Raw genomic sequence first — 24,126 nt, 5'->3', positions numbered from 1 at the left:
CAAACTACAGCCCGAGGGCCATATGCGGCCCGTTAAGCTTTTAAATCCGGCCCACAGAACTTGATGAAATTATATTAATAAACCTTGTTAACGTTTTCTCCCTGCAATTCTGGCATTTTCCCAATAGATGACGCACTCTATGTACATTGACCTTTGTTGAGGTGCAGCGTATTACTCCACTTTTGCGCTTTACTTTGTGACCTTGTGGCAACCCATTTCCTGGCACATCCAAACCGGCTTGTAGCGGTGTGCTACATGCAGCGCTAAAATTACGACATGGAGTCGGTAACTGCAGTCTAAGGAAAAAACTTTATTCGAAATCCTCAGCCTCACTTTTAAGCCTCCCTCAACCTGCCCCCCGTGGCGCAGAGGCTCCAAAGCTCTGTGCTTGCAAACCCCCGTAGGCTATCTAATTGTGAGCCGGTTCGGATATGCCAGGAAATGGGTCGCCGCATAACCCCCCACCCCCAGAACCGGCGATACACCCCCCAATGTCCACAGTCTGGGCCAGAACCTGCTTGGGAGGTCGGCCTCTGCGCCGAGGTGCTGGAAACTCGGCCGGTTGTGCCAGGTCCACATGGGCCGGTTTGAGGCGGTCCACCGTGAAAACCTCCTCTTTCCCCCCAACGTCCAGCACGAACGTGGACCCGTTGTTCCGGAGCACCATAAACGGCCCCTCGTATGGCCGCTGCAGCGGTGGCCGATGCCCGCCCCTTCGTACAAACACAAACTTACAGTTCTGCAGGTCTTTGGGTATGCAGGTCGGGTTCCGCCCGTGCTGTGAAGTGGGTATGGGGGCCAGGTTACCGAGCTTCTCGCGTAGTCTGCCCAGGACTGCTGTGGGATCTTACTCTTGCCCCCGTGGGGCTGGTAGGAACTCCCCGGGGACGACCAGTGGCGCGCCGTATACCAACTCGGCCGATGAGGCGTGCAGGTCGTCCTTGGGCGCTGTGCAGATGCCGAGTAGGACCCAGGGAAGCTTGTCCGCCCAGTTGGCTCCTCGCATGCGGGCCATGAGGGCCGACTTCAGGTGACGGTGGAAACACTCCACTAGCCCGTTCGACTGTGGGTGGTAGGCAGTTGTGTGGTGCAGCTGAGTCCCCAAAAGGCTGGCCATAGCTGACCACAGGCTGGAGGTGAACTGGGCGCCTCTGTCGGAGGTAATGTGGGCCGGTACACCAAAGCGAGATATCCAGGTGGTGATCAGGGCTCGGGCGCAAGATTCGGAGGTGGTGTCGGTGAGCGGGACCGCCTCTGGCCATCTTGTGAACCGGTCCACGATAGTCAGGAGGTGCTGCGCTCCGCGCGACACTGGCAAGGGGCCCACGATATCCACATGAATGTGGTCGAAACGCCGGTGGGCGGGATGGAACTGCTGCGGTGGGGCTTTGGTGTGCCGCTGCACCTTGGCCATCTGGCAGTGCATGCACGTTCTGGCCCATTCACTGACCTGTTTGCGGAGTCCGTGCCAAACGAACCTGCTGGAAACCATCCGGACAGTTGTCCGGATGGAGGGATGCGCCAAGTTATGAATGGAGTCGAAAACACGGCGCCGCCAGGCTGTCGGGACGATGGGACGGGGCTGGCCGGTGGCGACGTCACAGAGTAGGGTCCTCTCACCCGGGCCTACGGGGAGGTCCTGGAGCTGCAAACCGGAGACTGCGGTTCTGTAACTCGGAATCTCCTCATCCGCCTGCTGCGCCTCTGCCAGTGCCTCAAAGTCTACCCCTTGGGAAAGGGCATGAACGGTAGGGCGAGAGAGCGTATCCGCCACGACATTGTCCTTACCCGAGACGTGCCAGACATCTGTCGTGTATTCAGAGATGTAGGACAGGTGGCGTTGCTGGCGGGACGACCAGGGGTCGGACGCTTTCGTAAGCGCAAAGGTAAGCGGTTTGAGGTCCGTGAACGCGGTGAAGGGCCGACCTTCTAGGAAGTACCTGAAATGCCGGATTGCCAGGTAGAGCGCCAACAGTTCCCGGTCGAAAGCACTGTACTTGAGCTCGGGTGGCCGCAGGTGTTTGCTGAAAAACGCCAGGGGTTGCCAGTGACCTGCGATGAGTTGCTCCAGCACCCCACCAACTGCCGTGTTAGATGCGTCCACTGTGAGGACGGTAGGGGCGTCCATTCTGGGATGTACTAGCATTGCGGCGTTCGCCAAAGCTTCCTTCGTTTGAACGAAAGTGGCGGCGGACTCCTCGTCCCAGGTAATGTCCTTGCTCGGACCCGACATCAGGGCGAACAGGGGGCGCATGATCCGGGCAACTGAAGGGAGGAAGCGGTGGTAGAAATTGACCATACCTACGAATTCCTGAAGGCCTTTGATCGTGGTGGGTCGGGGGAAGTGGCGGACCGCATCTACCTTAGCGGGCAGAGGGGTTGCCCCGTCTTTAGTAATCCTGTGGCCCAGGAAGTCAATGGTATCGAGTCCGAACTGGCATTTGGCGGGGTTGATTGTAAGACCGTACTCACTCAGTCAGGCGCAGAGTTGACGGAGGTGGGACAGATGCTCCTGACGACTGCTGCTGGCTATGAGGATGTCGTCCAAATAGATGAACGCCAAGTCCAGGTCCCGTCCCACCGCGTCCATTAACCGCTGGAACATCTGTGCGGCATTCTCCAGGCCGAACGCCATGCGGAGGATCTCGAAAAGGCCAAACGGGGTGATGAGAGCCGTTTTGGGGACGTTGTCAGGATGCATCGGGATTTGATGGTACCCTCGGACGAGGTCTACCTTGGAGAAGATCCGTGCGCCGTGCAGGTTTGCTGTAAAGTCCTGAATGTGCGGCACAGGGTAGGGGTCTGGTATGGTAGCCTCGTTCAGCCTGCGGTAGTCGCCGCACGGTCTCCAGCCTCCCGTCGCTTTGGGCACCATGTGCAGGGGGGAGGCCCATGGGCTGTCGGACCGCCGGATGATCCCCAATTCCTCCATCCTCTGGAACTCCTCCTTCGCCAGTCGGAGCTTGTCCGGGGGAAGCTGCCGAGCGCGGGCGTGGAGGGGTGGTCCCTGGGTTGGTATGTGGTGCTGTACGCCGTGTCGGGGCATGGCCGCTGTGAACTGCGGTGCCAGAACCGATGGGAAATCCGCCAGGACCCTGGTGAAGTCGTTGTCGGACAGCGTGATGGAGCCGAGGTGAGGGGCTGGCAACTGGGCTGCACCCAGGGAGAACGTCTGAAAGGTCTCGGCGTGTACCAGTCTCTTCCTGGGCAGGTCGACCAGTGGGCTGTGAGCCCGCAAAAAATCTGCACCCAGAAGCGGTTGGGCTACGGCGGCCAGTGTAAAGTCCCACGTGAACTGGCTGGAGCCGAACTGTAGCTGCACCTGACGGGTGCCATAGGTCCTTACTGTGCTGCCGTTCACGGCCCTCAGGGGGGGACCCGCTGACCTGCTGTGGGTGTCGTAACTCGTCGGAGGTAAAACGCTGATCTCGGCACCAGTATCGACCAAAAACCGGCGTCCTGACCTTCTATCCCACACATACAGGAGGCTATCCCGATGGCCAGCCGCCGTAGCCATCAACGGCGGCTGGCCCTGGCGTTTCCCGGGAACTTGCAGGGCGGGCGACAACGGCGGGCTTCTGTGCCCCACCGCTGGTGGTAGAAGCACCAGTGTTCCTTGGGCCGGGGGTTGGCGGGCTCTGCGGCGAGGCCTGGACTGGTCTGCTGGTGGGATCGTGGCTGGGAGATCTGTGCGATGGACGCCCCGCTCACCTTTTTGGTGTTCCACAGCAAGTCCGCCCGGGCTGCCACCTTCCGGAGGTCACTGAAATCCGCGTCGGATAGCAGCCGGCGTATGTCCTCGGGCAGCTGCTCCAGGAATGCCTGCTCAAACATGAGGCAGGGTGTGTGTCCGTCGGCTAGAGACAACATCTCATTCATTAAAGCCGATGGAGGTCTGTCGCCCAAACCATCCAGGTGCAGTAAACGGGCAGCCCGCTCGCGCCGTGAGAGTCCAAAAGTCCTGAGGAGCAGGGCTTTGAATTCCGTGTACTTGCCGTCTGCCGGGGGCGACTGTACGAACTCCGCGACCTGGGCCGCTGTGTCCTGGTCGAGGCAGCTCACCACGTAGTAGTAGCGGGTGTCTTCTGAGGTGATCCGGCGAACGTGGAATTGGGCTTCGGCTTGCTGGAACCATAGGTTCGGTTGCTGTGTCCAGAAACCCGGCAGTTTCAACGAAACCGCATGAACAGAGGCGGCGTCGGTCATTTCTGGTCCAAAAATCGTTTGGACCGTCGGGGTCACCAATTGTAGCGGTGTGCTACACGCAGCGCTAAAATTACGACACGGAGTCGGTAAATGCAGTCGAAGGAAAAAGCTTTATTCGAAATCTTCAGCCTCACTTTTAAGCCTCCCTCAACCTGCGCCCCCTGGCGCAGAGGCTCCAAAGCTCTGTGCTCGCAAACCCCTGTAGGCTATCTAATTGTGAGCCGGTTCGGATGTGCCAGGAAATGGGTCGCCACAGGCTCACAATTAGCCAGCGTTCCGGCTAAGAGAGATCGCCTGCGGGGATTTGCGAGCACAGAGCTCCGCATACCGGCGCGCTCTCCCTGCTTTGTCATTGTGCAGGTTGTTGTTGAGTTTTGGCACAGGGGACAATTGAATAAGGAGCAGGACAAGTAGACCTGCATCTCCTACCGTTTTTGAAATAAAGACAGTCAGGAGGAGAGTGATGATGATAATATCTTGAAGGATAACAGAATTTTCAGTGCTTTAAAATAATAACTGTTACTATTAAAAAAAGCTGTATTTTGTTCATTTAATTTTCAGTGTTTTACAAGTCATTTCAATAAATAGCTGAATACCATGGGACTTCAAAGACAGATATTTTGTTGTAATGCATTTGTTCATTTTCAATTGAAATTAAAGCACATGTTTTCTACATATCCCATGATATTTTATTTTCTCTTATGAGGTGTATTACCAAAACACTCCGTCCATCTGCTCCTGGTCCGGCCCCCCTGTCAAATTTTAGAACCCTTTGTGGCCCTCAAGTCAAAAAGTTTGCCCAGCCCTGAGCTAGAGCATGCTGCCCAGATGGTCAGGGGTGAGCCATGTCTCAGTGAAACAGAGATGCAACAACCCCTCATTTCCCTCTGCTACAGCAATCTTGCCCTTAGGTCCTCTATTTCGCTCTCCAGTGACTACATCAGCCAGTAAAATGGTAGGGAGCAGGGGTTGTGTTCCCCAATGCTTCAGCCTCGCTTGAGGTCCATTCCTTCTGTGCTTTCTATGGCAGACATCCAGCCGCTTCAAGGTGCTGTACTTGTATTCCTGACAGTCAAGTTCGCCAAATCCTTTAGGAGATTGTAAAGTAACTAGTGCATTTCTCAAAGGGAAATTACATGCTGCAGATTGTTGCGTTAGCAATTCAGAAGTTGTATATCTGGTAGTTCTGAGCTGTCTGCAAAATGTTACCATATATTGGAAGCACCATCTTTATTCTAGGGAAGATTTAACAGGATGCTCCTTGGATTAGAGAGCATGTCTTACAAGAATAGTTTGTGTGAGCTCAAGTTTTCCCTCTTAGGAGTGAAGGAGGATGACAAAAGTCTTGATAGAAGTATACAAGATGAAAATCCTATGGTATTAGAGGAAAGAAATTGGCATGAATAGTGGAATGGCTGACAGGCAGGAGGCAGCGAATGGGAATAAAAGGTGCCTTTTCTGGTTGGCTGCCAGCGTCTGGTGGTGATCATCAGGGGTCTGTATTGGGACCGTTATTTTTCACATTGTTTGTCAATGATTTGGATAATGGAATTGATGGCTTTGTGGTAAAGTTTACGGATGATACGAAGATAGATGGAGGGATAGGTAGTACTAAGGAAGCAATGCGATTGACATATTGGAAGAATTGGCAAAAATGAGTGGCAGATGGAATTGTTGTTTGTTCTTCAGAGTTGAAGATGACCACGACTGCTGTCAGGTGGAATACAGTGTTGGGAAATGTATGATAATGCATTTTGGTAGAAACAACAATAATGTGGATGATTATCTAAATGGGGAGCAGGTTCACACATCAGAGGTGCAGAGGGACTTAGGAGTCCTCATACAAGACTCCCAGAAGGGCTGAGCCTGTGGCAAATGCAATGTTGGCATTTATTTCAAGAGGAATAGAACATAAAAGCAAGGAGATAATGCTGAGTCGGGCCCTAGGGTGGACGTGGAGATGTTTCCTATGGTGGAAGTATCTAGAACTAGAGGGCAAAGCCTCAAAATTGAAGGGTGACCTTTTAGAACCGAAGGAATTTTTTAGCCAGGGAGTAGTGTATCTGTGGAATGCTCTGTCACTGATTGCAGTGGAGGCCAAATCCGTGGGTATATTTAAGGTAGAAGTTGATTGTTTCCTGATTGGTCAAGCCATCAAAGGATATGGTGAGAAGGCAGATGTATGGGGTTGAGTGGGATCTGGGATCAGCCATGATGGAATGGTGGAGCAGACTCAAAGGGCCGAATGGCCTAATTCTGCTCCTTTGTCTTATGGTCTTATAAGAAACATAGACTGAGTGGACAGCCAATGCCTTTATCCCAGGTTAATGTGAGAGGACACGTTTTCAAGGTGATTGTTGGAAAGTACGGTGGGCAGAATCTCTGCTTTTTTAAGTGGATGGAAAGCACTGCAGGGGCAAAGGTAGAGGCAGATGCATTAGAGATATTTAAGAGATTCTTAGATAGGCACATGAATGAAAGAAAAATAGAAGGCTACATGGGAGGGAAGGGTTACATTGATCATGGAGTAGGTTAAGAGGTCGGCGCAGGTTGTGCGTTGAAGGTACTGTACTATGTTGCAGTTGGTTCTATTATCTGAGTTATAAAATTGCCAGTTCATATAACCAAAGCTTAAGAATTCCAGAAATTTTATCAATGCAATTAACAAACTATACTGCCTCTTAAGAAGTCCAATTATTTGCTCTTTTTTAAGGCTAGATTAAATACAGCAGAGTGGGTGTGGATTAAAGGAGAAGCAAAGGGATGTGAACTTACTCTATATTTTTAGTTGAAACGGCTAGCCACGTGCTTGCAACTGTTGTTAACTGCACTTTTCGGATTTTTAGACATTCATCAGGACTAGGCCATCCGAGTCTAGCATAATCTCTCCTTTTTCCTGTAAGGTACAATATTATTAAAACAACTAAATGTGTAAGAACATATTACTAACTTCCTTAATTTTTGGATTAATGAAAGAACAAAAATTCTGGAGTATTGTATCTCTAAAGGATGAAACCAATTCGCTTTCAAATTATAGTGGTACAACATTTTAAATTTAAAATAAATCTATAAAATTACTTCACCTGCTATTTTCAATCTAAGAATTTGTTTCAAATAAACTCCTACTTTCTGTGATTAAAGCAGAGTTTAAAATTTTGGAATCTGAAGGCCATTGTAATAGGCAAAGATCAAAAAAAAAATTCAGTGAATATCAGTTCTTAATACGTTAACAAATAGACATCAACAATCTGTAACTTACTTTTGGATATTATCCATAATTAATTCATACTAATCATATGAAAATAAAACATCTGCAGGACAAATTAAACCAAATCCCAAACTTACATGATGCACCAATTTACCTTGTGGTCCTGGAGATGGTACTTTAGGCCCACTTATTTCAAATGCAGACTGGTAGTGGCCATCACCTTCTTCATTTACCAAGTAATTCTCATTCTTATCGTCATTTTGAGCAGTGTAATCCTGTGCATCTGCGGTCTCCATCCTCGACCTCTTAACACGCTTAACTTGAACAGTAATCTTTTCCAAAAATGAGAGGACAGTTGTAAGTTTTAAAAACCGTATGGCACAAAGACAAAACATAGTTCAGTTCAATTGAAAATGCGATCTTTGTTAAAATCAATGGCAATGAATGTCTTTCTGTTAACAGTGAGCAATGTTATAGCTAGAGACTTTAAAGAGAATGCCCAACAAAGATAACCTAACACCTGTGGCAAGTATGTTCCTTTTGAAAATGACTGCAGCTATCAGCCATCGTTCAAGGAAAATCCTACAAGCTGGCAGCTGTCTGTGGTCCACATTAAAGTATTTTTACAAAAAGAATAGCAAGAATGGAATATACAATCTTATGCCTAGAAACAGAAAATTACAGTATTAAGCAAAGTTTGCAGTATATATAAATAAGGAGGAAGATGAATTGCCATAAATAAAGTTAAAAATAAGGTATTTTTGAACTCTAAAATTTTTAAGTATTTGCAAAGGAATTACAAAAACCTGTATGGATTTTTTTTAAGGTTCAAATAACTTGCTAAGCAGTAATTACAACCAAGGACACAATTAAAGACTCATTAAACAAAGTACTGGATTTGGAATGCATTTTGTAATGTTAACAGTTAATGAATAGTTTGAATTCTCAGAAATTCAACTCATTTGCCTTTATTTTATTAAAGACAATGGCAAATAGCACCACTCTGTGGAGGAAAGCAAAATCACCAAGTGCAACAATGAGATTTCATTGTTAAATGGTATCAATTCAAAAATCCTTCAGTTGCTGCAAGTTTGACAGCAATTTAAGGATTTCTGGATTGATGCCATCAAATGTGTGAATGACAATATTTCATCAAAATCACTCCTGTAAAATCTGGACCTATTATTGCTGCATGCAATAATAATAATCAATACAGTGATGCTATAGGGAGGACATGTGTCTCGAAATTCCGGTGACCCAGGTTTGATTCCCGGGACTGTATGAAGTGAGTTTACATGTGACTACCTTTGGTTTGTCCTGGATACTTTTGTTTCCTTTCAGATTCTCTCTTCATGGAAGAATGGGGTGATGAGGGGTGCTGCTTACTAGGCAAGCTGCAGAGAAAGAAGTAGGGGAATGGGATTGGTCTAAGAACTAGCATAGACCTGATGGGCCAAATATTTCTTCTATGACTGAAAGCAATGTGAAAAATAAACAACTCCAGTATTTTGATGATAGATGCTACTATGGAAACAAAAAATGCACTTTCTTTCACACCTGTATGCCCTTCAACTGTAAATCTTAATGTCCAAAATAAGTTTGCAAAAGTAAGTCAGTTTGCTACTCCAAAGGAAAGATTAATTTTGCTCAATGAGCTGTCTTATCTCTTAATACCTTCACTGAATTTTGAGTCTTAAGATCTCAGATTTCGTTAATGGACTAGTGACAGGATATTTGTCATTGTGCATTCAAGCATGATGACTGGCTAGCTGACATTAAAATATATATTGCATATTTTGAACATATGTAATTCTCAATTTATCAGAAATGGAAATCATGCATCTCCTTATCCTGGCAGGTTTTCTGCATCCAGAATAGTTTAATTACAGGTAATTTTTTAAAATAAAACATGGATTTCTGAACAGCTAAGCATTTTTATCAAGTTCTAGCTGAACTGTCCATGAAGATGCTTGGTCTCTTACTGACATCACTCAATAGTGAGCTACTTCACCTTATCAAAGAAGCAAATAAGTAATTCAACAAAAAAAGTTATAGTGAATGATCAAATCTCAATACAAGTATGCACTCTTAAAATCTTAACTTTAATTGAACTCAATTGTAATGGTTCAAATTGTTAGTTGTCTACAAAGTTTGAGGAAGTTTCATCTTTATGTACATTTCAGACAGGAATTTCCAAACTGGATTGATTTATCTTAATAACTGTTTTCAGCGATATTAAAAATGTGAATTTTAAAATAATACTGTAGATTCAAATATACAAGTTTGAAATTTTTGCAAAACAATTTACCAGGATAGTTTGATTATTTATGCATTATATTGATCAAAAATATTTATATGAAGCCTTTCATGACTTCAGCGCCTCTTAGTTACAGATGGCTGGAGAAAATAACCATATAGCAATTACAGCACAGGAACAGGCCATCTCAGCCCTTCTAGTCCGTGCCGAATGCTTACTCTCAACTAGTCCCGCCTACCTGCACTCAGCCCATAACCCTCCATTCCGTTCCTGTCCATATACCTATCCAATTTTTTTTTAAATGACAAAATCGAAGCTGCCTCTATCACTTCTAATGGAAGCTCGTTCCACACAGCTACCACTCTCTGAGTAAAGATGTTACCCCTAAACTTTTGCCCCCAACTCTCAACTCATGTCGTCTTGTTTGTATCTCCCCTACTCTCAATGGAAAAAGTCTATCCACGTCAACTCTATCTATCCCCCTCATAATTTTATATACCTCTATCAAGTCTCCCCTCAACCTTCTACGGTCCAAAGAATAAAAACCTAACTTATTCAACCTATCACACTTACATAAATAAATCACACAGTAGTTACAAAATTTTTGCTTACTTTTTTGCAAAGTAATATCAGCTGTCAGAAAGTTCAATCAAATGTAACACAAGTATAGAATTTGCAGTTCATTAAAAACTTTTGAAACATTGTAATAATCAAGAAGTTGAAGAATTAAGCCAAGGTACAAATAAGTCAAGTTGCTTTTATTGTCATTTCAACCATAACTGCTGATACAGTACACAGTAAAAATGAAACAAGGTTTCTCCAGGACTACATGAAACAACACAAAACTACAATAGACTTCAGACCTACACGGGACTACATAAAGTGCACAAACCAGTGCAAGATGGTACAATAATAAACAAGACAATAGGCACAGTAAAGGGCAAACTACAATATAATAATAAATGATGTAAATGCAAACAATGTTTTAGCAGGAGTGGAGAAAGAAATGAGCAAAAATTGCAAACGGAGTGGAGTGGGGGGAGAGAGAGAGAGAGAGCGCACGTGCGCAAAGGATACTACTGTAAAGGAGAATAACTTGCCAAATGATTTGGGAAAGTATGACCAATTTGATATGAACTAAACTTATCTGCCAATACTAAAGACAAATAATTACAGGAAACACTACCATGACAACAATCAAAATTCCCCTTTTGACAGAACTATTACTTACCCATTCAACTTCATCATCATTATCTTCACAATCTCCAAAACAGGATCCAGGCACTCCATCCTGAACACTTTTCTTTAAAACCCGAATACCTTGTAGATCTACTCGATGACCTTTAGCTTCAAACGCTCCTTCAAAAGCTCCCAAAAGGTCTTTTTCTGTGGGCCATGTACTATCAAAACCTTCAGCTGCAGCAGATGGATTTTCATCAGACTCCAATGTTTTTGAAATTTCTTGTTCGTTAGTGCTGTTGTTTTCTGCCATGTTACAAACAGTAATATGTTAACATAGAACATAGACAAGCTAAGGATTAGGTTCAAGATGCAGAAAAGTAACGATACCCTAAAAGAAAGCTAACATGCTTCATGCATTGTTTAACACAATGATATGACAGTGCTCCACTGTTATAGCCAAACAGAAATACACATTTAAATTGGTACTAGCTTGATCATTATCTCAACATTGACACAAAAATTAGTTATTGCATAAGACCAAATGGCAATTAGCTGGAATATTGTATTGTGTTTAAGGTGTATACAAGCTGATATTACTGTAGTGTTAGTCAAATGTCCCAATTCCAAATGTGGATCTGCTTTACGAATTATTTCAGTCCACTTTGCAGAATGTCATGTGTATTGAAAAAGTTCCTTTCAATTTGACAGGAGCACATATTTCCAAGAGAGTAGAATCATGCACAAGTGCTTTCTTGAACCAATCACAAATATTATAATCTAATACCTTGTCTGAATTCTATGCCCAAAATTAAACTGCTCTCATTGGGATCCAGATGAGAGTTCTGAGATTGATCCCTTTCAAAATTGTATCTCATAGATAATCACATCTTGTGAAAATGTGATGAGCCAGTTGTCTCCATGAAAGCACCAATGAGAATGTTGTTTTTGCATGATTAAGTTGTTCCATTTGCAGCATTCTTGCCCAAGTTGGATGATGATCTGTGGAAGATGCAGAATCTAGGTCTGTGTCTTGACACGGCAGGGAGCACTGCAACTGTCAGCTGCCATTATTTGGAGGAAAACTTAAGGGAAGGCACTACGTGAAGAGCAAAGGATAGCTTTTAATGCCCCTATCAAACTTTAGTACTTAAACAGTACTTGCAAAAACAAAATACCATACTGGTATCTGTAGAATCTTACAATGTTTGATTTGGTGTTTGTCTATAATCAAGGAAAACTTTTGGAAGAGATGGTGTAGCTAAAAATTCCAGAAGCAAAGATGAAGATAGAATATGCCACGGCAATACAAAAAAATTGCCTAATTCTGGTCATCCCAATGTTGCTACAATAAGGAAGGGCATAAGGATCTGGGAAGGATTGTGGAGGAAGGAAGGTCTTAATTGAACAGTTCACATTTGGAAGATGTCAGACAGATGGCCATGGACCTAAAGAAGAAATGGATGCTGGAGACAGACTGCCAGTTTGCAAGAATGGGGCTCAGAGTCATGACAGCAAATTTGCAAAGGGAGATAGTCCTACAGGAAAAGAAATTATTTTAAACCCCAGGAGGTCCAAGACAGGAAAGTGTTGGGTCAGTGACTCTGCCAATGTAAGTATGAGAAAGAAGGAGGTTGCTTCATTGATAAGAAAGAAAATCAAATAATAAATGTTTGGTAGAAAATCTTTAAAATGAAGAAAGTTCAGGATTAGATTATAGCAAATGCGATGGAATTTTATCCAAACAGGCTTGGGTAAGGGAAGGATGTTGCAAGCAGCTGAACAGCCAATCATGATATTAGTACAAAGTCGTCTAGAAACAGGATGGATGGGAGAGGAGTGCATAACGTGATCAAGACGAGCTTAAAATTGTGATTGGTAGGATGTCATGGAAAAACTAAGACAAGTGGGGGGAAAAGGTTAGTGTTTCAAGTTAGAATTCCAGAACTATGTAGGGGGTAATGACCAATTTTTGTCAAAGGAAGATCAGAACATAGCAGCAGGAGTAGAGCATCAAACCTGCCCCACTATTTAATATGAAAGTGAATGATCTACGCTGGCCTCAACAACTCTTATGTTCATTACTCCACAATCTTCATTACTTAATCAACAACTCTTCTGTTCATTTCTCCATAACCTTCATTCCTCAATCTATCAAATATTTATTCACCAATACTTTACATACTTCAAATGAGCCAGCTTCTGTCGCCCACCAGTGCAAAGAATTTCACAGATTCACCACTCTCAGTCAGAAGAAATTTCTATGTATTTCAGTTTTAAATGATAAGCTTCTTTTCTTGTAGTTACATCCCATTGATTGTAACTCTCCCACTAGTAAAAACATTCCAACGTCTACACTGACAAACTACCTTGTATGTTTGAAACAATCATGCTTAATTTATCCAAGTTTGAAGGAGCACAGGCCAAAATTATTTAGTGTCTCCTAGAAGGACAACCCTCTCATCCTGGTGGATGTTACAAATGAGGAATGAAAAATTCATAAAACAATTTATTTGGCAGAATACGCTTTCCTGATGAATAATAATTTCATTCAATAGCAAAACATATATGAGAGATGAATAACTTACTCTTGAGACTAGTAAGAAACTGAATGGGAAATTCATTGATGCACCATCAAATATAATTTAACCCTAGAATATCAACACTGAAACTTATTTTTCCCTTAATAGCTGTTGACAGCGTTAGAAAAGTATCGCCTCCCCAGCAGATAATCTGATGTGCAAATTCTTCAAATATACTGTGCTGAATGAGAAACTGAATTCATTCTTTGCTTCTTATTAGCAAGCATGCTGTCAGATTTGATCCTGTGCAACGAGGAAGGGTTAATTAATAATCTGGTAGTTAAGGGGCTTCAGGGAAAAGTTACAGTATATGACAAAATTTGTCCAATGATTTAAAGTGATTTTGTTCAATCTGAAGTCTGAGTCATAACACTAAAAAGGCAAACTATGAAGGAATGAGATGAACTGGAAATCTACACTAAAAGTTACGGTAATAAAAATATTACATTAAAAGATTAGCACACAGTCTGCAACAAATCTATTTCCCTTTAAAGTACAGACTGTCCCTGGGTTACAAATGCCTGACTTATGGACATCTGTACATATAAATAAGCTCCCATATTATCAAGTCCCCAAGTACACCCATATGTGTTCATTCCTACAAATGGTAGAACTTCCATTCTTTCTCTCCACTTTTAGTAATTGCTCTCATCAGTCTTAAATGCTTTTGACCTCATTCATTTCAATACTGTGGATGCAGAGTTACCATTTCAAGTAATTTTTTACATTTGCCAATCTACAGACAAAATTGACTAATGAATATCTGTAAATACCCAGAATCTGTTCAATACCCAGGAACAGCTAAGTAGACGAGTGGTTCAGTCATGGCTATCTAATAATAGTATTAGATCAAATGGAAGGCCAAAGAAGCAGCTAAAAAGTACAGTAATCTTGTGGATCAGGAAAATTTCAGAAATTAACAAAGGAGGCCCAAAACATTGATAAGGAAAAAGGTAAAATGAGTGTAATCTAGTAACATGCATAAGAGTTGTAAAAAGGAAAAGATGAGCTTACATGGGTCCCTTATAGACTGACATAGGAGACATTATACTGAGGTATAAAGGTATGTAGAGAAAGTGAAAAGAAAGATGTGTTGTGTCCATTTTCAAAGCAAGATGCAGAAATTCTTCTGGAAACTGCAGAACAACAGGTCTGAAAAGGATAAGGAGCAGAATGACATTAACACTGAAAAAGGTATTAGGGAACAAATGGGGCTAAAAGCCAGAAGATCCAATAACTACATCCAAAGAAATCAAATGTGATGATGAATCAGCATACAGGAGGGAGAATGAAAATCTGAATGTTGTCATGTCAACAACTTCTTACTCAATGTCAGCAAGACCAAGGAACTGACTTTAGAAGAGGGAAACCAAAGGTCCATGAACCAGTCCTTGTAAGAGGATCAGAGGGGGAATAGGGTTAGCAACTTTAAATTTCTGGGTGTTACTATTTCAGGGGACCTGACCTGGGCCCAATATGTAAGCGCAATTCTGAAGAAAACGCTGCAGCAATTCTACTGTCTTAGGAGTCTGCTGAGATTTGGCATGACATCTAAAACTTTGCAAACTTCTATAGATGCGTAGTGGAGGGTATATTGACTGGCTCCATCATGCCCTGTTATAGAAACACCAATGCCTTTGAATGGAAAATCCTACAAAACATAACGGATTTGGCCCAGTACATCACAATTAAAGTCCTCCCACCCATTGAGCATGTTTACATGAAACACTGTTGTAGGAAAGCAGCATCCATCATCAGAGATCCCCACCATCCAGTTCATGCTCTCTTCTCACCGCTGCCATCAGCTAGAAAGTACAGGAGCCTCAGGACTCACACCACCAGGTTCAAGAACAGTTACTACCACTCAACCATCAGGCTCTTGAATAGAAGGGGATAATTACACTCACTTCCCCATCATTGAAATGTTCCTACAACCAATGATCTCATTTTAAGGACTCTTTATCTCATGGTCTCATTATTTATTGCTATTTATATTTGCATGTGCACAGTTTGTCGCCTTTTGCATTCTGGTTGATCTTTCACTGATTCTGTTATAGTTACTATTCAATAGATTTGCAGAAAAACGCAACAGGAAACTAAATCGCAGGGTTGTAAATGGTGACATACATGTACTTTGAATTTTAAAGCTACTGTATATGGATATAGTGGATGTGCTGACTGTTATCCTCAAATGCTACAACAAAACAGGGCTCACATATTGGCAGATGGTAAAGCACCCCCAAAGAGAGGAAACTCCCGACTCTGGTGGGGAAACATCAGTCATACAAAAATCTTATGAATTGTTATTAAGAAGGTAGTTACAAAGCACTGAGCAAATGATAAAAGAATTTAGTCAATATAGATTTATGAAAAAAACTGATATATCAAATGCTTTTATTTTTAACTAACAGAACAATGAAGTGGATATCCAGGCCTAGAGGTTAATTCTTGCTCCAATTTTCATGTATTCTGGTGTATTTGGATTTTAACAAAATGTCAATAATGTACCAGGCAAAACATTATTGAAAAAAATAAAAGCACAAAGGACAAAGGTAATAGACAGGCATGGACTGGCAGACAGTAGGAGATGGGACTTGACAGAATGGATGAGGGAAGATATTTTCACTTGCAAGAGTAGCTAGAAATACAAGACATATTTTTAGAGTAAGTTACCCACTTCAGACACAAGAGTAGGTGATTTTTTTCCCCTCTCTCAATGGATCTTAGGAGCTCACTTTCACAAAGACAGTGGAAGCAATGTATTTGAATATTTTTAAGAAAAAAGGTATATATATTCTTGAATAGCAAGGTTGTGAAAGGTTACCTTTACTAGCAGCAATGCAGGGTTGAGGTAACAATTAGGCCTGCAAAGATCATAGTAAACACATGTTGAGGGAGATTGATGAAGATAATGCAGAGAAAACTATCAAACAATGCTGGAACTAAGATGCAGAACACAGTAGCTGAAAATCAGAAATAAAGTCAAGAAATAATCATGTCACATGGTAACTGAATTAAAGATTGATGACCTCGTCATAGTACTGGGCAGAAGAGGGTGTTTCTTTGTAACTGTTGAAGATTGAAACTTGCTCATTTGGAAAATGACATACTGTTCCGTGAACTTCCATTGGGCTTTACTGGCACAGTGCAAGCTGACAAACACAGTGAAATTGGGATTGACTGGCTCAGCCATTAGAGTGATAGGCCACTGCTGGTTTGCAGTCATACCTGTAGAATGAATGAACAAACTGTGCTTGATTTCTAAGGATGTCAGTCTTTGCAGCAAAAGGATTTGGCTGAGATTAAAAATGTTTAATAGGAATGATATAGGGTTTAGCTGAGACTTCCATTGGATTGTGTGCAGGCCTGGTCTCAATATATAAATAAGGATATTCTTTTAATTGAAAGAAGCCGACCAAAATTCATCAAGTTTGTTCCTGGGATGAGGAAGATTGGCTTAAAAGGAAAGATAAAGTAGGGTTTAAAGAATGCATGGGATCCAAATTAAACCCATAAAATTCTTAGGGATAATGTTACAGGTTCGATGCATAAATAATGATTCCTGACTGGGATGTCCAGAATCAAGGCTCAGTCTCGAAATAACAGGGCAACCATTCAGGACAAAGATGAAATAAACAAAATAACACCAAGAGAATGATGTCTTTGACATCAAATAGAGTTATGAAAGCTCCTACATCAGGTCTATTCAAAACAGAAATAGGTTGATTTTTGGCTATTATAGTAAAGAGAGAGGGAATGAATGCATGAAAATGATCCTGGGGTAAAAGACCAGACATGACATTGAATGAAAGACCAGGCATACAGGTACAAGTGGTCTAATCTTGCTTCTTTTTTTAATGTTTTTATGTCAATTTTGTAGGTACTAATCTACATAGCTTGCGATTGATTAAAACTAAATGATGGTAAGTTCATGATGCCATCTGTGTAAAATCAAAAATTGTTCAGTACCATTAAATCATTTCTGTACCTTTGACTACAATGTTTTCTACTGTTTTGAGGGATACTTCCATTATTTGGATGCTTTCATGAAGTACAGTCCAGATCTGAATGATGTTTAAAATTTGTCATTTTCAGCTAAATTACACACAGCACATTTCAAACTTTTAATTAATACACATATCACAAAGAGAAAATCGGCAGATGCTGGAAATCCGAGCAACACACACAAAATGAATGTATGTTGTTCGAATTAATACACAAATATGAACTTTGAATTCAGTAAACCTGCACAAATAAAAGTCTGTTCAAGTTAAAAATTATCCGTCAGAAAAACTGCATAAACTAGTAAAGGGATTCACTTTTAGTATCAGATGGCGAAGAATCCATTGTTGTAACTCCAGGTAGCTGTGATGGTTCTTTGATAACTCTTTCCTCTGAGGACTTGATTATTCCCTCTTGATCAGTATAATACTTCTGTTGCTCATGAGTTATGTTTTTCTGATTGCCGTAGCAATGACTTTCTAGGAATAAGAACACAAAAATAAAATGTAATTTTTATTACAAACCAAATTTGGAAAATTTATGCAACATATTTACATAAACGATAAAAAAAAGACATCAGCCCAATCAATGTACTGGAAGGGGACTAATAACCTTGCAGGAAGATTTGCTGGTCTTCACGCAAATCTGGGGGGTGGGGGGGTTAAAGTAGAGTTGCAGGAGGATGGGAACCAGATAGTGGAGAGGTTGTGGAGACAGATGATGTTAAGACCTCAGGCAAAGTCAAGAATCAAAAGGTTGAGTATGGTGCGACTAATGTCCTGAGCGGTGTATATTTCAATGCAAGAAGTATTGTAGGAAAGGCAGATGAGCTCAGGACCTGGATTTATGATTTGTAGCCATTAGTGAGACTTGGTTGCAGGAAGGACAGGTATGGCAACTCAATATTTAGGGGTTCTGCGACAGAGCAAGAGGAATTAAAGGTGGAGGGATGGTGTTACTAGTCAGTGAAAGATGTCACGGTGACGCTCAGTCAGGACAAACTGGAGAACTCATCTAGTGAAGGGTTATGGGTGGAAATAAGTAATATGGAAGGTATGACCACGTTAATGGGGCTCTACTACAGACTATCCAACGCTCCAAGGGATTTAGAGGAACAAATTGGTACAGAGAGAGCAGACTATTTCAAGAAACATAAGGCTGTTGTAGCAAGGGATTGCCTTAGCAGATAAGGTGAAGGAGAATCCCAAGGGATTCTATAGATATGTTAAAAGCAAAAGGATTGCAAGGGACAAAATAGGTGGGGGAGATTTTAAATTTTTTTTTCCATCTCTATTTACTCAGTAGATGGACAAAGAATCTTCAGAAGTGAGGGAAAATAGCATCAACTCCATTTACCCTAGACAGATTACAGTGGAGATATTTGCTGTCTGAAGGAAATAAGGGTAGATACATCCACAGGCCTGGCAAAATATTTTCCTCAGGCCCTGCTAGAGGCAAGTGTAGAAATTGCTGGGATCCTAGCAGAGATACTTAAATTATCCATAGTGACAGGTGAGGTACCAGAGAGCTGGAGGATAGCAAATGTTGCTCTGCTGATTAAGTAATGCTCTAAAAATAAACTAGGAAATTATAGGCCAGTGAGCCAGACATCAGTATTGGGACAATCATTGGAAGCTATTCCAAGGGACCGAATATATGAGTATTTAGATTGACAGGGACTGACTAAGGATAGTCAGCATAGCTTCCTGTGTAGTAGGTCGTGCCTAACCAAGCATATATGACCAAGTCTTCTCAGGCTTCTAGCCAGGTACAGTTATCGATTATAGCCAACATTTCAATGACAAATTCTGCCATCTTCATTGGGGATGTTGCCTGGGCACATCTCGCCAGGTGGTATTTATACCTGCGTAGACCATCACTCCTGATTGGATGAGGGCTAACCAATCAGGTTTCTGCTCTCCCACCTTGTTTACAATTGAATTCCAGTTCTAACAGAGCGAGACCTTTGTCTTTGTTAAAATTCTTTTCCTCTAGTTTTATGATGTTGGAGCCAATCCTATGGTCATTGCAAATGCAGTGTTCTGCTACCACCGATTTCTCCAGGTAACCCAAACAGATATACCTCCTGTGTTCTTTGATGAGTGTTTCCACCGTGCATCCTGTCTGGCCAATATACGCTGCTCTATATTCACGGGGAATCCTGTAAATGCCAGCTGACCCGAGTCCTGGATCATGTATGACCTGCACAAGCTGTGATTTGAGCTTCCTTATGGGTTTGTGGATGGTATTAATGTGTTGTTTCTTCAGGATTGTGGTGATTCTTCTAGAAACTGTGGAAATATGGGGAAGACAAGCAGTAGCGATGGATTCCTCCTTGTTGTTATGTTTTCTGGTTTTCCCGTTGGCTCTTTTAAGAGCCATTTGCTTTGATTTGCTTCACCTTGTAGCCATTCTGTAGGAACGCCGTGTATAATCGTCTTCCTTCCTCCGGGAGACTCTCAGGGTCCGAAATAGTTTTTGCACGGTTAATAAAAATAGAAAGAACCACTCTACATTGGGAGGCATGATGGTGGCTGTTAACGTTGAGGTACAAAGTCTGTGTGAGCTGGTTTCCGAAGCTCCCGTCTGGTTTCCGTCATAATGTAAACTGAATGTTTGGATGCATACTGTTCAGATGGTTGTGGAACTGCTAGTGTGCCCGGAGTTCACAAGGCCACACTACGAAGGTGTAATTGAGTATCTGAAGAAGCATTTGGGGTGTAACGGCAATGAACTCTAAATCTTCCATGTTCAAGTTAGCAATAGTTGGCGACAAGGGTGATCCCACAGCCACTCCAGATGTTCATAGTAGTTGCCCTTATAGAGTAAGTATTTCGATGTAAGGGGGTCTTCAAAAAGGTCAATGGTACCCTCATCAAACCTTGACCACTGGAGGGCCAAGTTGCCCTTAATGGGAATTTGTGAACAGAGACACCACGATAAAACTGATCATTATGTCCTCAGGATTCAGCTGCATGCTAGTTATTGTTTTAATGTAGTTAGCTGAATGCATGATGTGATGTTCACAGACCCAATAAAGGGAGACAGCATGGTCGTTAAATGCTCAGTAAGGTAGTAAGTCAGAGAATCTATCCCAATAATGATAGGCCTCAGCGGAGAATCGTCCTTGCTTATCTTAAGGAGCCCGTAAAGTCTTGGTGGTACCGTTGCCTGAGGCACAAGTGTCTTGCCCATGTCCGCTGGCAATTCGGATTTCTTCAGTAAAGCAGAGATCATCCTCAATCAAATCCGTGGGATCCTGCTGTAGAACTCTATAGGTGGAATCATCAGGAATCTGTTGGACTTTCCTGTGGTATTCTTCCAAATATTTCCAGTTTCTGGAAGGATCACCAAGATACCATTCACAAACCCATAAAAAAACTCAAATCACAGCTTGAGAGGGTCAAAGATGACCGTGGACTTATAGGATTCCCTGTGAATGCGGAGAAGTGTATGTCAGCCAAACAGGACGCACCGTGGAGACCCACATCCAGAAGCACAATACCCAGAGTTTGGCTTACCCGGAGAAATTGGCGGAACACTGCATTTGCAATGGCCACAGGATTGACTTCAATGGCACTAAACTACTGCGCCATGCCAATGATTTTGGGACCATCTGGTAAATTAAGGCATTGAATAAAACTAAAGGAAAATAATTTTAGCAAAGATGAAAGTCTCACTTCAAGTAGGAACTGGAATTCGATTGTAAACAAGATGGGAGCAGAAACCTGATTGGATGGGGACTAATGCATAAGGAGGTACGGACTACAGAGATATAAATACCACTGCACTAGACATGCTTAGGCATTATCCTTGATGAAGATGACAGAGCTTTGTTATTGAAACATTAGTTATAATTGATACCTGTGCCTGCCTGGAAGCCATATAAGTTTATTCAATCTAATAGAGCTTTTTGAGAAAGTTACCAGGAAAGTTGAAGGCAAGGCAGTGGATGCTGTTTATATAGACTTTAATAAGGCATTTGACAGGGGAAGTTGGTCAAGAAAATTCAAGTGGAGGTAGTAAATCAGATTAGATATTGGCTTTGTGGGAGAAGCCAAGGAGAGGTAGTAGATAAACACAAAGTATACTGCAGATGCTGTGGTCAAATCAACACATACAAACAAGCTGGATGAACTCAGCAGGTCGGGCAGCATCTGTTGAAAAATGCCTTTTCAACAAATGCTGCCTGACCTGCTGAGTTCATCCAGCTTGTTTGTAGAGGTAGTAGATAATCGCCTCTCTGACTGGAAGCCTATGACTAGTGGTGTGCTGTAGGGATCATTGTTGTTTGATATTTATATCAACAATCTGGATAATGTAGTTAACTGGATCATCAAATTTGCAGATGACACCAAGATTGGGGGTGTAGTGGACAGTGAGGAAGGCTATCATGGCTTGCAGTGCAATCTAGACCAGCTGGAAAATGTGCTGAAAAATGGCAGATGGAATGCAAGTGTGAGATGTTGCACTTCAGTAGGACCAGTCAGGGTAGATCTTGCACAGTGAATGGTAGGGCACTGAGGAACGCTGTAAAACAAAGGGATCTGGGAATATGAACTAGTAGGTTAGCCAAGTTGACCAGCTGAATAGGTTAGGTTTCAATTCCTTGGCACGTAGAAGATTGAGAGCAGATTTCATAGAGGTATAAAAAAATTATGAGGAGTAAGGTAGGGAAGATGGAAACAAGCTTTTTCCACTGTTAGGTGAGTCTACAACTAGAGGTCATAGGTTAAGGGTGAAAGGTGAACAATTAAAGTGAATATGAGGGGAAAATTCTTCACTCAGAGGGTTGTGAGAGTGTGGAATGAATTGCCGGCACAAGTAGTGCATGCAAGCTTGATTTCAATGTTTAAGAGAAGTTTGGATAGATACATCAATGGTAGGGGTATGGAGGGCTATGGTCCTGGTGCAGGTCGATGTGAGTGGCAGTTTAAATGGTTTGGCACAGACCAGATGGACTGAAGGGCCTGTTTCTCTGCTGTACTTTTCTATGACTCTATTCATAGATCCACTCTACTAGTTACATCATCAAAAAATTCTATGAGATTCGTCAGACATGATTTTCCTTTCACAAATCCATGCTGACTTTGTCCGATGATTTCACCTCTTTCCAAATGTGCTGTTATCACATCTTTGATAACCGACTCTAGCATTTTCCACACCACCGATGTCAGACTAACCGGTCTATAATTCCCCGGTTTCTCTCTCCTTCCTTTTTTAAAAAGTGGGGTTACATTAGCCACCCTCCAATCCTCAGGAACTAATCCAGAATCTAAAGAGTTTTGAAAAATTATCACTAATGCATCCACTATTTCTTGGGCTACTTCCTTAAGCACTCTGGGATGCAGACCACCTGGCCCTGGGGATTTATCTGCCTTTAATCCCTTCAATTTACCTAACACCACTTGCCGACTAACATGTATTTCCCTCAGTTCCTCCATCTCACTAGACCTCGGTCCCTTACTATTTCTGGAAGATTATTTATGTCCTCCTTAGTGAAGACAGAACCAAAGTAGTTATTCAATTGGTCTGCCTTGTCTTTGTTCCCTATGATCAATTCACCTGTTTCTGACTGTAAAGGACCTACATTTGTCTTGACCAATCTTTTTCTTTTCATGTATCTATAAAAGCTTTAACAGTCAGTTTTTATGTTCCCTGCCAGCATTCTCTCATAATCTTTTTTCTCTTTCTTAACTAAGCCCTTTGTCCTCCTCTGCTGGTCTCTGAATTTCTCCCAGTCCTCAGGTGTGCCGCTTTTTTTTTTGCTAATTTATATGTTTCTTCTTTGGACTTGATACTATCCATAATTTCCCTTGTCAGCCACGGGTGCACTACCTTCCCTGGTTTATTCTTTTGCCAAACTGGTATGAACAATTATTGTAGTTTGTCCATGCAATCTTTAAATACTTGCCATTGCATATCTACTGTCAACCCTTTAAGTATCATTTGCCAGTCTATCTTAGCTAATTCACGTCTCATACCTTCAAAGTTACCCTTCTTTAAGTTCAGAACCTTTGTTTCTGGATTGACTATGTCACTCTCCATCTTAATGAAGAATTCCACTATATTATGGTCACTCTTACCCAAGGGGCCTCGCACAACAAGATTGCTAACTAACCCTTCCTCATTGCTCAATACCCAATCTAGAATGGCCTGCTCTCTATTTGGTTCCTTGACATGTTGGTTCAGAAAACCATCCCACATACATTCCAAGAAATCCTCTTCCTCAGCACCCTTACCAATTTGGTTCACCCAATCTATATGTAGATTGAAGTCACCCATTATAACTACTGTTCCTTTATTGCACACATTTCTAATTTCCTGTTTAATGCCACCCCCAACCTCACTACTACTGTTAGGTGGCCTGTACACAACTCCCACCAGCGTTTTCTGCCCCTTAGTGTTATGCAGCTCTACCCATATCGATTCCACATCCTTCAGGCTAATGTCCTTCCTTTTTATTGCGTTAATCTCCTCTCTAACCAGCAATGCCACCCCACCTCCTTTTCTTTCCTGTCTATCCCTCCTGAATATTGAATATCCCTGGATGTTGAGCTCCCATCCTTGGTCACCCTGGAGCCATGTCTCTATGATCCCAACTATATCATATTCATTAATAATTATCTGCACATTCAATTCATCCACCTTGTTATGAATGCTCCTAGCATTGACACACAAAGCCTTCAGGC

General features: G+C 42.5%; 1 protein-coding gene across 2 annotated transcripts in view; it reads right to left on the bottom strand.

Moving 5' to 3' along the window:
* The window catches only part of ttc17 (tetratricopeptide repeat domain 17), an 83,608-nt gene that overhangs the window by 15,579 nt on the left and 43,903 nt on the right, over positions 1-24,126 (bottom strand). For both annotated transcript variants that reach the window (XM_059975970.1, XM_059975971.1), the window contains 4 exons: positions 17,752-17,913; positions 10,903-11,156; positions 7,569-7,746; positions 6,982-7,102 (listed from right to left, as the gene is read on the bottom strand). In XM_059975970.1, the coding sequence (XP_059831953.1) occupies positions 6,982-7,102; positions 7,569-7,746; positions 10,903-11,156; positions 17,752-17,913 (715 nt within the window). The remainder of the gene's footprint in view (positions 1-6,981; positions 7,103-7,568; positions 7,747-10,902; positions 11,157-17,751; positions 17,914-24,126) is intronic.

Source organism: Hypanus sabinus, chromosome 7 (assembly GCF_030144855.1).
Source record: "Hypanus sabinus isolate sHypSab1 chromosome 7, sHypSab1.hap1, whole genome shotgun sequence".
Taxonomy (NCBI): Eukaryota; Metazoa; Chordata; class Chondrichthyes; order Myliobatiformes; family Dasyatidae; genus Hypanus; species Hypanus sabinus.
This window is presented reverse-complemented; position numbering and strand designations above follow the sequence as displayed.